Source organism: Diadema setosum, chromosome 6 (assembly GCF_964275005.1).
Source record: "Diadema setosum chromosome 6, eeDiaSeto1, whole genome shotgun sequence".
Lineage (NCBI taxonomy): Eukaryota > Metazoa > Echinodermata > Echinoidea > Diadematoida > Diadematidae > Diadema > Diadema setosum.
In genome coordinates this window covers 23077825-23091499 of record NC_092690.1, presented here as the reverse complement: position 1 = coordinate 23091499, position 13675 = coordinate 23077825, and the positions used below count along the sequence as shown (strand labels likewise).

General features: G+C 39.7%; 1 protein-coding gene across 1 annotated transcript in view; it reads left to right on the top strand.

Moving 5' to 3' along the window:
• Positions 1-13675, top strand: part of LOC140229651 (ubiquitin carboxyl-terminal hydrolase 25-like) — a 46243-nt gene that overhangs the window by 10550 nt on the left and 22018 nt on the right. Inside the window, exons 2-7 of the mRNA XM_072309893.1 lie at positions 4690-4951; positions 6733-6877; positions 7907-8060; positions 9206-9298; positions 11043-11186; positions 12260-12348. Coding sequence (XP_072165994.1) covers positions 4690-4951; positions 6733-6877; positions 7907-8060; positions 9206-9298; positions 11043-11186; positions 12260-12348 — 887 coding nt within the window. The remainder of the gene's footprint in view (positions 1-4689; positions 4952-6732; positions 6878-7906; positions 8061-9205; positions 9299-11042; positions 11187-12259; positions 12349-13675) is intronic.

Here is a 13675-nt window from a genome sequence, read left to right as displayed (position 1 = left end):
GGGATGGTATAGTATTGGTTGAGGTGAGGATTGGGGTTTTAACTTTTTGTGAGATACCGAGAAACTACTTATGTAATACTATAGAGCGTACCATTTTACGAGGATTTCAATGTTTATTTGATGAAAATTGGTTTTGGAATGGCTGAGACATCTAAAAACAAAGTAAGACAAAGGCATCGTGATAAAAGGCAAGTCTCACCTTTTATTCAGATCACTCTGTTCTGGGTGTCTCAGCCATTTCAGAACCAATTTTCATCAAATAAACCATGAATTCCTCTTGGAATTACAGGCTCTTTCATATTTCATAAGAGATTTCTCACTATCTCACAAAAAAATGTTAGAAACCTGAAGTTACGCCTCAACAAAAACTATACGATCCCTTTGAAACCTACGATGGGACTGGGTCAGAGACGGTGTCACTAGAACTCTGTAAAAAATATGCTGTGAAAGTCCTGTGGCACGAAAGAGCATAAGACACACTAAAAGAGATTGTGTGGATATGGATTTGATATTAAAATTTGGGTTTCTAGTTCTTCTCTCTCTATTTTTCATAACTAGTATCATTATTTCAATGACACTGCTATGAATGTTGTTATATTTCATGGCAAGTTAACACATTTATTTCTGATTTCAGGTGAATGTCATTCTTGCAAACCTGTTAAAGATGTACACATACAGTTTATGACCTTTGCATCCATGAAAAAGGTGGTAATGCACATGGTAACCCCTGGCTGGGATGACAAAATTTTCATCGTTGAAGATTGTGTTTTTAAATAGAATATTGACATACACAGATCAGCATCACTTTATTTGAGGCAGCTTTGCATTATAATACACAAGAGTACACATCAAGCAAGATGGGGTCATCAAGATGGGGAGAGAATCAAGATCAGATCACCATGAAAGCCTCGGCTATTTCCGTCCCTCCCTTGCCTTGCCCTCTCCTCCCACACTCCCCCCCCCCCCCCCCATGCCCCCTTCCACTCCCCATTCCTCGCTCCCCTTCTTCCCCATCCCACCCACCGCACCCCCTTCATCGGTTATCCCCTCATCCACCCCACTGCCTTCCACATCACCAATGGTGACCTTAGAGAATCTATGGAATGTTATCTGGGATAACACATCCCCCTTGGCTTCTATAGCTCCTCGTCTACTCTCAGACAGAAGTCCTGCATGTGCAGAAGACAGTCAGTGAACTATTAGGAAGGAAATGCTCAAAGCCTCCTCATCATTTTTTTTTTCCTCTGCAACATTTGGGCACTGAAGGAGAAGGAGGAGGAGGAGTTGGAGTCGGACGTATGTAAATCCCCGCATCCGCCGAGACGATTAAGGGACCGTTCAACCGGGATGTTGAGGGTCGGATGAGAGTAGGGTTTCCTCTCGGCGTGGTACGCTTACATCACTGTGCAGGAAAGCGGCGGAAGAGTGGTGTGTGTGTACAGCTGTATATGAGCAGAGGATACGAATAGCTGGATCTTACGCATTTATACCTGCATTAAATAGCTCCATCACGTGAGAACATTGAATACCGGCCCCATGGGCACACTGCACTTATATAATGTACTGTATGTATCTGTATGCTTTGGATGAGGAAATGCTGCATGTGCAATGTGTAACATGCGGATCGCCGACATGCAGAACATGACCGCCATCACAGACCGAGTCAATTTTGACTGGATATGAGAGACATGCTGGAATCCGAGCAATTTGTGGAATTCAGACACCTTCTCTTTCTCTCTAGCTATACCTGGCTGCCTCATGGTGTAAGATTCAATGGGAGACTTGTGCTGGCTGGCTGCGTGCATTAGGACACGAACAACTGCCAAAGCATTTATGATTTCGTAATCATTTTTCCTTGTTTTGTTGTTGCTGATGTTGTTTGTGCTCAGCAGTACCTTCACGCAGCTTGGATGTGAGAAGACATTAAACTGTCATGATGAGATACGACCCCCGTCGTAATGCCGTGTGCTGACATTCTGAAGTAAAAAATGAATCAACAACTGCATTTTATAGGTTGGCTTGATTAGATAGCATAGTGTGATGAGCTCAGAGCTATCGAACTGGAAGATGTCAAACTGTCACGAGTAAAGAAAAGGAGGAGAAATTATTGATTTATATTGCAATGTTGCTACTACGTACTTGTACTTAGTACTATTTTGGTATTCAAATGAATGACATTAGATGATATTTTGCTATCCCCCCAAGTCAAGAGATGAGAATATGTTGAGCTGTGATGTGCTTGTGGCACATTGCTATTTTGTTGCATCATTGCTGTTTGTGGTGTCTTAAAGGAGTCACGGTACATAATTTGATATTCTCTGGTTTTGAAAAGCATTTCATGAAGTGGCCAGGGAATTTTTGGCACACGCTGTCTTATCTGCCAAAGATATCAACTGTCAGTGCTAGGGAGAGATGCACATGTCCATGTGGAGAAAAAGTTTAGTGACCTGAACATATTTCTAGTGGAATCATGCCCTCTAGTGATGTCACTGTTGATGTTGCAAAACCAGCTGGTGCCGATGTCGCAATCATGAAATTATTGACAACTTTAGAAATGAAACTGATAGTGCGCTTGCAATGTAGTCCAGTAGTGGGTTCAGTGTTGCTCTGGAATGCAAATTTACAGTAGGTATCATATCAATGACTTTATCCATTGTGCCTTCGACAGCTCTGGTTTCCATACATTGTTAGCCTCCTTTGAACTTTCTCTTTTTCTTTCAAAAACCTTTGTTTATCAGTGGGAGGAAGAGTGTTCATTATCATTGATTTGTATTGAATTTAATAGCATACAGATGTAGACTATTTGAAGTGATGTCATTGTAGTCATGAATGCGGGCAGTGCAGTGTGGAAACCAAGACTGCTTTGATTGATACAATGCGAGATCGCTCGTCATGCTTTCTGGAAGGTCTGGTTGCGATACCTCTGACTGTGATTCATATGCTGAAAACGTTGACTTCCTATCCGTGGATACTGTGCTTTCATTGTGTTGTAATCGCGACAGCACCAAACTTTTATTTTTAACATGCTCCTAGTGTAATCTCCACACCATGTCCTCGCCAACGCAGAGAAAACTTGCTGTGACTCTCGTGTGAGGGTAATAAACTTCTTCAGTTGTTTTTTTCTTTGTGTGTGACAAAAGTTTGCCAAATTTCGGCTCAGCATACAGCAATATTTGAGGATTTATATATCAATCGGGGATTAGAGACAGGCTCGACGATGACCGTGCGAGAAGTTCTGCTCGACAGGAACAAGGAGGAGGAGTCAACGTACACTCTCCGAAGAAAGTTTCACTCCATTCACTTGGTAGGGCTTTCCTGATACCCCTCCCTAGTGTTGTGGTGGTTTTGTGTACTTGTATAGTTAAGTGTCCTGCTTGTACAATTTATAAAGCTTTACATATAAGATACTATGTGTACAGAAGTTGGGATGTTGGTACACTTTTTGTATATATGTTGTTAAAGAGGTTCTTAATGAATGATACATTTTTTTCTTTTCTTGCCTTACATCCCTCTGCCTTGACAGTTGTAATGTCTTCTCCATTTTTATACAAGATCTCTCTCTCTCTTTTATCTGTACATCCTCAGTGTATTCAGTGCATTACAAACAAACAATCAAATAGACAAACAAACAAACAAACTTTGATTTAAAGTTATACAATTTTCATCACAGTACAAAGTATTTAGTTACGTCCAGAATTTTCAGTTGCTTACTCTGCAGCTTTTGTCAGTGGACTGACCAATCTTGACCTTGATCACGCAACAGTCAATTAGTGGGTCATAAACTTTGTGAAGTTTGTCGGGCAGCCGCTGATGAGAGGTGTCAGGTTGACAACTGAAAATTCCAGTCCATTATGTATTTAGATCAAAACCTTAACTTTAAATCATATGATCTTGGTACAAATACAGATGACCTTCTACTCTAAAACCGTAAGATTGTATTTTCCCATTTTCTTTTTTCTTTTCTTCTAAATACTTGTGCTACTTGCCCAACTTGGTATTGGACAAAGGCCCCTCACAAGCAAGTGTTCATTCACTTTAGAAGTATTCACCTATAAAAGTGAGTTTCACCTGCCCCGGGCATGTGGGTTTTGGGCACCCTGTGCTGGAATACATTGTATTTGCCTTTTGATTCTTCATTTTTATGCCTCCGCCAACGAAGTGGCCGGAGACATTATTTTTTTCTATGTTTTGGTGCTCTGTCAGGGGTTTGCTCTGTTTTCTCTATTGCCCCCTTTCCCCCTTTGAACCCCCCCCCCCCCATGTCCTCTTCTTCATTCTTTAATCTGAATCCCTTCATTGTTTTTATATTCTTATTACAGTGTAGCTCTTTCCTTCTCTTTCCCCTATTCTGATGCTTTCCATGTTTGTTTTGTTTTTTCTTCTGTTTTTTATTGTTTCTTTAGCATACTTACAATGTATTTCTCTGTTTAACTTTACATAAGGTATCAGCTTTTATTCTTTCTCTTTAGCATCCATTTCTTCTTTCCTTTAATCTTATCCTCCCTAGGACCCTATGTATGTATTCTTCCTCTACTCTATCTGCTTGCCCAGTTTTCTTTGCTGCCCTCATTGCTGATGTTTGCTGCCCTCAATGCTAAGCTGCTGGATAACTGTCTGCTGCCCTCATTCATTGTTGATTGGCTACAATTCCTTTTATTTTTCTCTCTCTATAATCCCCTATGTGCCCAGAACCAAGAGACTGTTATAAACCAATTGAAGGAGATCACAGGAGTGCAAGACCCCGATACCTTGAAGCACGCCTATGAAGCCAGCAACGGGGATGTAGGCCAGGCCATAGCCTTCCTTACAGAGGGGCATGACCACGACCCCGCCCACCCTTCCCCCTCCTCGTCCCACACCGCTGCCCTGCATGGCGGGGCCCAGCCGGCAGCGCCCGTCAGTCAGCCGGCCAACGCCCCAGCCCTGTGCGGCCCGCGGAATAGGACTCAAGGTAAGTGAAAGTGTAATTGAGCAATCTTACTCAAGAGGACAAACCTCGCTTTACATCTAAATCTACACTGAAGGTTGACCATAGTGAGATCATTAAGATCTTATTTCAAACATGTGTCCAGTATTAATGTTTGGTCTTTGATTTTGTAAAAGGATATTAAATGACCTCTGTCCAGAAGCTATCACAAGCATTCATATAAATATGTATCTTTAAGCATAGCTGGACATTCAAACTGGTAGCCTGGTGGCCCAGGGCCACTAGAAATTGGTGTCGGGCCATCAAATTTATCTTGTGGTGGCCTGATCAGGTAACTAAGATTCAAGTGTTTCTTTTGTTCTTATTTTGGGCAACTACATATCTCTTTTGGGCCACCAAAGTTTCAGATTTAAAGATTTTAGTGACCCGAACAGGCCACCAGTTAAAAAGTTAGTGTCAAGCCCTGTTAAGCATGCTGAAATTAATATTGAGAAAGCAGTCAGCACAGATAATTTAGAAACATTCAATTATGTTTTGTTGTGTATGAAGTTCCTAGGGGATCTTGGTTTAGAGGTATCCATGTTTGTTTTGTTTCAGAAGGGCAAAGTGAGGGAAATGTTCAAGGTCCTGTTTATCTTTGGGAACAGTGATTTAAGAAATTTTCAAGATATGACATTTAATGCATTTGTTTAGGTCTCTCGTACCACAAAACATTCTATCATATAAAATTTTCATGATAAAGCCTAAAATACAATGAGATATCTGTATTTTTCCCAATAAAAAGTAACTGTAGACGGTTTAGTCTAGCAACATTTTTATTATAACTATTGTTCACATTTTGTATATTTAACAATACTTAATATTGATTTTACCGATTCAAATTTTTACAGTGGTTGTTTCTATCCCTAACTCACATTTTAGAATTGTTTTAAAACACTAATGCTTGGTTTTTGTTTTATCTGCAATTGGTAAATTATGCCTTTAACCCTATTCTAACTGGGGGGGGGGGGGGGTCAAATTGACCCCCCCTCGACGTTTCGCGCCATGATTCCGCAACGCGCAAAGATTTTGCCGCGTCGTTTCATGACTTTTTTCATTCGAGTCTCCCGCATATTTTGAGACCAAATTTGCGACGTCCGGGTACACCGTTCTGAAGTTATGCAATGTTTTGCATATGCATGTCAACCCGAAAAACGCTCGAATTCATGATTTCGTGTGCAAATCCAATGCAAACTGTGTTTTTTTGTTTAATTGATATAAATTAGATTATTTCAACTTTTAACCATTGAAATAAATCAATTCTAATGTAGATAAGCTTGAAAAAGTGCCTCCAACAAATTTTGGCAAAAAAACAATAGAAAACAAAAGATCGAAAAAACAATAAAATACATAAGAAATTAACAAAACAATAAAAATCAAAAGAAAATGATTTTGATTGCGCTATTTTTTTACTAGAAAATTGTTTGATGTGTCTTGAGGAACTCTGACACAAAAATTTAATAATCCTCCAGTCTTTTTGATGGAGTTATAGGTGAAAATATGATTTCATGCGTTAATTTGCATAATTAATTTATTAAAAAATATGAAATCAAAATTTTTCTATTGTATGACCATGTAATCTTGCAGTTGACATCCGGCTCTATGTTCAGGCAAAATTTTGCGGCGATCGCGCGATCGGCGGCCGAGATCTGAAGGGGGGGTCAAATTGACCCCCCCCCCCCCCCCAGTAAAAACTTGGTCTCAAATAGCCCAGTTAGAATAGGGCTAAAGTCACTCTAAGATTCAAATCTTGCCCAATGCCACAGGTGATGGGGGTAAATCGTCGGACGTCATCGACCTCACCCAGGATCGGGATGAGAAGGAGGACCTGCAGCGCGCCATCGCCCTGAGTCTACAGGAGACCAACCAGGCCAGCATCGGCGTCTCCGCAGAGGAGCAGGACATCAGCAGGTACCCATGGGCAGACTCAGGGTGCACCATGTGTTAAGTGGGCGGTTTCAGAGGGTACACTAGGCACCTCAGTTGCCACACGGAAGGTGCAGTCCACACTTCACAGGTGTATTTAGACTGTTCAGAGGGTGCAGTCAATGATACAGAATCTGGTGATGTCTTGAGGAAAATAGAGCTTTACAGAATCCAGAAAGTGCAGTAATCAGTTTGGTAAGATTTTAGACTTTCAGTGTCTTGCAACAGGCTCTTGAAAACTTAGTGCTGCAATGCCGAGGCACAACTTGCATAATATGAAAGTAACACAGGTGGCACTGTTAGTAGGAGGTGCAGCGACCACTACAGAAGGTACAGATGTACACTCGATACTTTGATATCTGGATCAGCATGCAATTCAGAAGGTACATTTGGTACTTCAGAGGGTGTGGATGGTAGTACAAATAGTACATGAAGTGTTGACCAATATTTGCCCAAGGCAATCATTTACAGCAGGTCACTATCATGATTACAAATATTTATAGAAATATACCAGAATTTTCATATTTCAACGACTTTCTTGAAACTGAAATTTGTGAAGTTTCATAATTTCAACAACAGAGACAGGTCACAATTATTGAATTTAATTAGCATGCATCAATTTGAGTGTGTGGCATAGCTTATGCATGTATATACAATGTCTCTGCATCAGTTGTATGTATGCATCAGTTGTATAATTGAAAGGGAGGAGCAGTACCAAAAAAAGAGTGCAAATGTTGGGTTTAGACCTGTGTGTGCTCATGCACGTAGCTGTGATTTTCTTGCTTTTTCATCTGCATTCTGTTCATTCCTCAAAACTTGAAACAATTTTCAGATACAAATTGTAGCAAGCCCTTTCAGGTGTATCAGAGTGCCTTAGTCTGACAGGAACTCCATGGTGATGCAATAGATATTCAGAGAATTAGGTAACCTCAATTCATTAGTTGGTCTCCAGACACCTGTGCAAATTGCCAAAGAAAGCACCACAATGGTTAAAGGAGAAATGTGTATTTGCAGGGTGCTGGAGCAGAGCATCCGTGATGCGGGCCAGGGGCGCAACAACAGCTGGTTTGTGGACCCCCTCAACCCCCATGACAGACAGAGGGAGGTGGGCTGGCCCGTGGGGCTCAAGAACGTCGGCAACACGTGCTGGTTCAGCGCCGTCATACAGGTTGGTCTGTCTGTGTGTGTGTGTGTGTGTGTGCGTGTGCCCTCTTCTCTTGAACCAGTTGAAGGTGTGAATCGGGCAATTCTTCAACCCTTTACACTTGTACATTGTATGTGCCGGGGGCTGCAGATTGGTGAGCAGTACTATATTTGTTAAGCTTCTTCTCGTTGGTTGTGAAGCACATGACTTTGTGTGGAAAGGAAATGAAAGATGAAGGCAAAGAAGTAAAACAAAATCCAGGGGAAGATGAAAGTGGGAAAGTATAATCTATATGTAGAGGCCAAAGGATAATGTCATCAGAGGAGATTAAAGGGGAAGTCCATCTTGATATTACACTGTATGTTGCTTTGCATGAAAACATAAAACTCATAGAAATAAATCAATGAAAATTTGAGGACAAAAAATCAGGCACACAAAAATATTGTAAATGTTTATAGAGTAAGATTATTGACACCTCTGTGTGATTTTGGTCTTCAGCAGCTCTCTAAATTGTTTTGTTTTCTCAAATATTTGGACTGAGACAATACTTATTCACTGAGGAGAACATGCAAAAATATATTACTCTTATCACATACCAACAACAGATCTGAGGAAAATCTTTCCTGGGAGAAATATGAAAATTGTGAATTTTGTTTTCAGATGGACAACTGCTGGGCACCTGGGAGGAGGGTGTTTTGTGCTTGCTTTCTAAAAGCTGTACTCTTCTCCTTAGAGGGACTGTACAGTATTGGTTGAGGTGGGGATTCATGTTTTGAACATTCCTAAGTGAGATAATGAAAAGCCTCGAAACATGAAAGAGCATGTAATTTCAAGAAGGATTCAACGTTTATTTGATGAAAATCGGTTTTCAAATGGCTGAGATATCAAAAAAAGTGCTAATAATAAAAGGCGACATGCCACAACTTTATTAGGATCTCTTTGTTTCACCTTGTTTTTGGATATCTCAGCCATTTCAAAACCGATTTTCATCAAATAAACTTTTGAAGCCCCTTAGAACTGCATGCTCTTTGACATCTCATAGAGTGGTTTCTGAATATCTCGCAAAACGTTCAAAGCTAAATCCTCACCTCGACCAGAACTGTACACACCCTTTAAAGCCTGTCTTTGTATCATTCTTTCATTCTTTCTCTCTCTCTCTCTTTGTCCAGTCATTATTCCACCTACCAGCCTTCCGTCACCTCGTTCTCAGCTTTAACAGCCAGCAGCCGGCGGCTGGGACCAGCGGAGATGCGTCCAATGCAGTAAGTTTCGGGCACTGTGGTATAGTGGATGAGACTCTTGACTTTAAAATGAAGCTCCCAAATTGGAGCCTGGCCAAGTGCTTACATCCTTGGACGAGGTGTTTTTACCCACGATGTCCCTCTCGACTCAGGTGTATAAATGGGTATAATGTACCTGGCAGTGCTAGGGTGATGATAATGACAGGGCCCTCTGTAAGAGCTGTGCTAACATTGAAGAGGCTGCCTTGGGTTTAAGACCATTTTATAAGTCAACTCTAAAGCTCTAAATCTTGTCTTGTTGCAAAAAAAAAAGAAAAGAAAGAAGAATTGCAAAAGCTTACAAGAACAAAAACATATATACATAATGTACATCAAAAAAGAAATTGGATTTTTCAAAATCTTCAATTCATTTATGAACTTCTTCTGTCATAGAATCTTAAAGGTAGGGGATACCTTTTACAGACCTCCCAAAATGCAGCAAAACATTAAATATGAACCTCAGGGGAATTGTTTAGGCTACTGCTGAGAAATTTGGAAGTCAACAGTTATCTACAATTTCAATAATGCACAAAACTCAACTACTCAGTAGTTCTGTGTGTCAGCCACACTTAAGTCTTTTTGTTGCAGTCTTCTGTATTTTTTATCTACATTGTATATAAACTCAAATCTTAAAGTATAAAAAGAGCTGATGTAATAACATATAGAGTGTGTGGCAAGAATGTTATGGAAATGTTTGTAAGTTTTGATGAACTTTCTTCACAAAATATACATGATGGACACACATGCAGTGCATGGGTCTGCAAAGGTAGCCTAGTAATGTACTGGAATTTACGGTGAGCCCTGAAAAAAATTCAATTCAAAATCTAACGGTCAATAAAAATGTACTAAATGTTACCTTCCACTTTCAATACTTTATGGGAGTTTCTAAAATGATACTCTCTTCAACATACCACTGTATAAAATACAACTCTTCATTTAAGGCATGCAAATGGGATTCCCTACCTTTAAAGGGAAGAGAAGAGAACTGTACATTTCTGTAGAGCTACTATACGCAAGTCTTCATAATTTAGTAGGAGACTCTCTGGAAACCTATGTATTTATTTATATATTCCTTTATTTTTGTGGGTGTCCAGACAAATGAATATATTCGAAAGCCACCCTGATTTGGGGCTTTTCAGTACCAGTTACCATTTGAAATGTATGTAACAGAGATGACAGATGTTACTACTTTTTTTTCTTTTTTTTTTCTAACAGTGTTCAATACAGCTTTTTTCTTTTTCCAAAATACTACATGTTTTACGGAAAAGATGTTTTCTCCAGTTGTTTTACCGGTATTACACATGTTTATCATGTTTATTGCAGTAAAGGTAAAGATACCGTGTTTCCAATACTTTTAATATTTTTCAAATACTGGTGTGTTTGATACACAGAGACATGTGCATATGAATTACTATCCCCTTGTATGAGCAGAATATTTGGAATTGCTGGATACTGATGCTAGTATTTTCTTTCTGTAGCATTTGTTATGGTAGTCCGCTGTGCAGGGGAACTTTGTTTGATCCAACTCAGCCACACCCCTGTTGTAGGAGTGAACACACCTCACAATTTAAGGCATCGCAGGAAGAGACAGTGACTCCTCCATTGCAAAATGGGTGTTAATCAACCCAATGAGGGACTCTATGGGGAGAGATATTAATGCTGTAACACAATCTAGACAAGTAATCTTGTGACTAAATCTTGATCCTTTGTATGACGATATGAACAGGAGAACAGAAATCCGCTCTTCATGGCCGAACTGAGGGCACTGTTTGCACTGATGCTTGGAACGAAGAGAAAGTATGTTGACCCCACCAAGTCGGTCCAAATCCTGAAGGCCGCTTTCAGCAGTGGTGGAGCCGACAACCAACAGGTCTTACACTTCCCTATTCCCTTATAACTAGTGATTACTATATGAATATGTGAACAACTTCATTTTCTCAGTGAAGTAGAGTGACTGGAGCAATAGCTACACAGTTATGTGTGGACTTTCCAACCAGCCTGCTTTTGTGATATTTTTAGTGTTCTGTCCTTTGTCAAATATACATGTACCTGATCATAAGTAGCATTCTTCCACGGGGAGGATGCCAAAAGAAGCTGATTGTTGATTGGTAAAACATCACATGACATAAACCTGTTGAGAGTGAGTCCCCAGTATACTCGTGGAAGTGTCTATGGGGAATACATATTGTAGCAAAATCAGCCCATCCTCAATGGATTAAAGGGATCGTATAGTTTTGGTTGAGACCTGATTTCAGGTTTTTTAATTTTTTGGTGAGATAATGAGAAACATCGTATTAAATATGAAAGAGCATGCAATTCTATGAGGAATTCAACGTTTATTTGATGAAAATTGGTTTTGAAATGCCTGAGATATCAAAAAAAAAGAGCAACTCCTATAAAGTGTGGGACCCACACTTGATTACGATCGCTTTGTTTTACTTTGTTTTTAGCTGTTTCAGTCATTCTAAATCCAATTTCCATCAAATAAACTTTGAATTCCTCTTAAAATGGTATGCTCTGTACTATATCATAAGTATTTTCTTGGTATCTCGCAAAAAGTTAAAAGCCCAATTCTCATCTCTACCAATACTGTACCATCCCTTTAAATTTCAAGTCCATTTTCTGATTCATAAGAATTTGGAGGCTACATTTTGACTGGATGAATGATAATCCACCAGTTTATACCTGTAAGTAATTTCTATATGAACATACACTTACAAATTGTATGCAAGACTCAAGTTTTCTCAGTTCAGTACAGTGAATAGGACGAAGCCAGTCTGTTGTTTTGATGTTTAGTTTGTTTGTAAGAAAATCAGAATATCAGAATTATGCCTCAATCATCTACCTCCCCTCTTCCCACCCCTCCCCCCACTCCACCTCTCTATCCCTCCCCCCCCCCCTCCCCTCCTTCCCCTCTTCCCCTTTTTCCCATTCTTCATCCAGGATGTCAGTGAGTTCACACACAAACTGCTGGAATGGCTGGAGGATGCATTCAAGACAGAGGCCCCCAGTAAAACTCCACTGGAGGATGGGTAAAAACTGAGATCTTCTTTCCTATTTATCTTCATATGAAATCATATGGGCCCAAATTCATGAAGGTGGTACAGATTTAAACCATGGTTTATGCAAATTTCTTAACCGTAATTACGATTGACAGATTGCGTATGCCAACAGACGTCCAGTAACAAACGAGCATTGATACACACAAAGGTACACATATTTTAAACTAGCCACTAATTTGCACCATGGTCTAGGTTTAAACCAGTTTTAAACCGCCTTTGTAAATTTGGGCCATTTTGTCATACTTTTTTTCTTTTTCTTTTTTTCTTTTTCTTTTTCTTTTTTTTTTTTTTGCTGCTGCTGCATTATTGCTATTTAGTGGTAATAAAGTCCACTCAATCTTCAAGACAAGATGAAAGAGAGGGAAGAAGAAAACACCAAGAAGAAGATGAAGAAAGAGAGAGAGCAAGATAGACAGAAAAGGAAGGATTGCTAATTCAGATTCAGATTCATCCTTTTTTTCATCTATGATAAGACATGGAAGCATTGTTTCCATTGTCAGTTTGATTTGGAACACAAAGCATGTAATGAGTGGAGACTGAGAGACAAAGAAAACACAGGGGCTGTTGTACTGTAGAAAAGATGTGAGTGTGAGTGTGTGTATGTGTGAGTTGAGTGTGTGTAAAAGAGAGACAGGGGAGGAGGGTAGTGGTGAGAGTGAAAGTACTGAAGAGAGTGAGTGAGACAGACAGACAGACAGACAGACAGACAGACTGGGACAGAATGAAAGTGAAAGAAAGTTGAATCAGAAACGAGAGACACATGGAAGAGAATTTCCTGTCCACGGAAATTGTTGCAGCACCATCTGTGGGAGCAATCTGTAATCAACTGATGGTTGATAATAGTGGCTGGTCTTTGTTCTTCGTATTTTCTATCTATATACTTGAAAATATCTGTAATGAAACTGGATTATAATGTAAATAACACTCAAATGCATGTGAATTACAGTGAATGCACACAGTCTGCAAGAATCTTCAGCTAATTGAAGGAGGCTAACTTAACCAGAAGAAGAAGAAGGGGAGGAGGAATAGGATGGAGAGAAAGAAGAAGAAAAAGAAGAAGAAGAAGAAGAAGAGCGAGGGACAGCGTGTCAGAAAAAAAAAAGTGTAGCAAAAAAAAGGCTGCTGAAAACTGCTTATCCAATAGTGGAGAGCCAATGGAGTAAAAAAAAATTATGAAAAAAAGAAGAAATTTATGAAAAATTTATAAGATTTATGAAAAAAAAAAGGAAGAAAGAAATTGGAGAGAGCAAGAAGACAGACACGAAGCTTGTGAGAGAAACTGAAGAAAGAGAGAGAG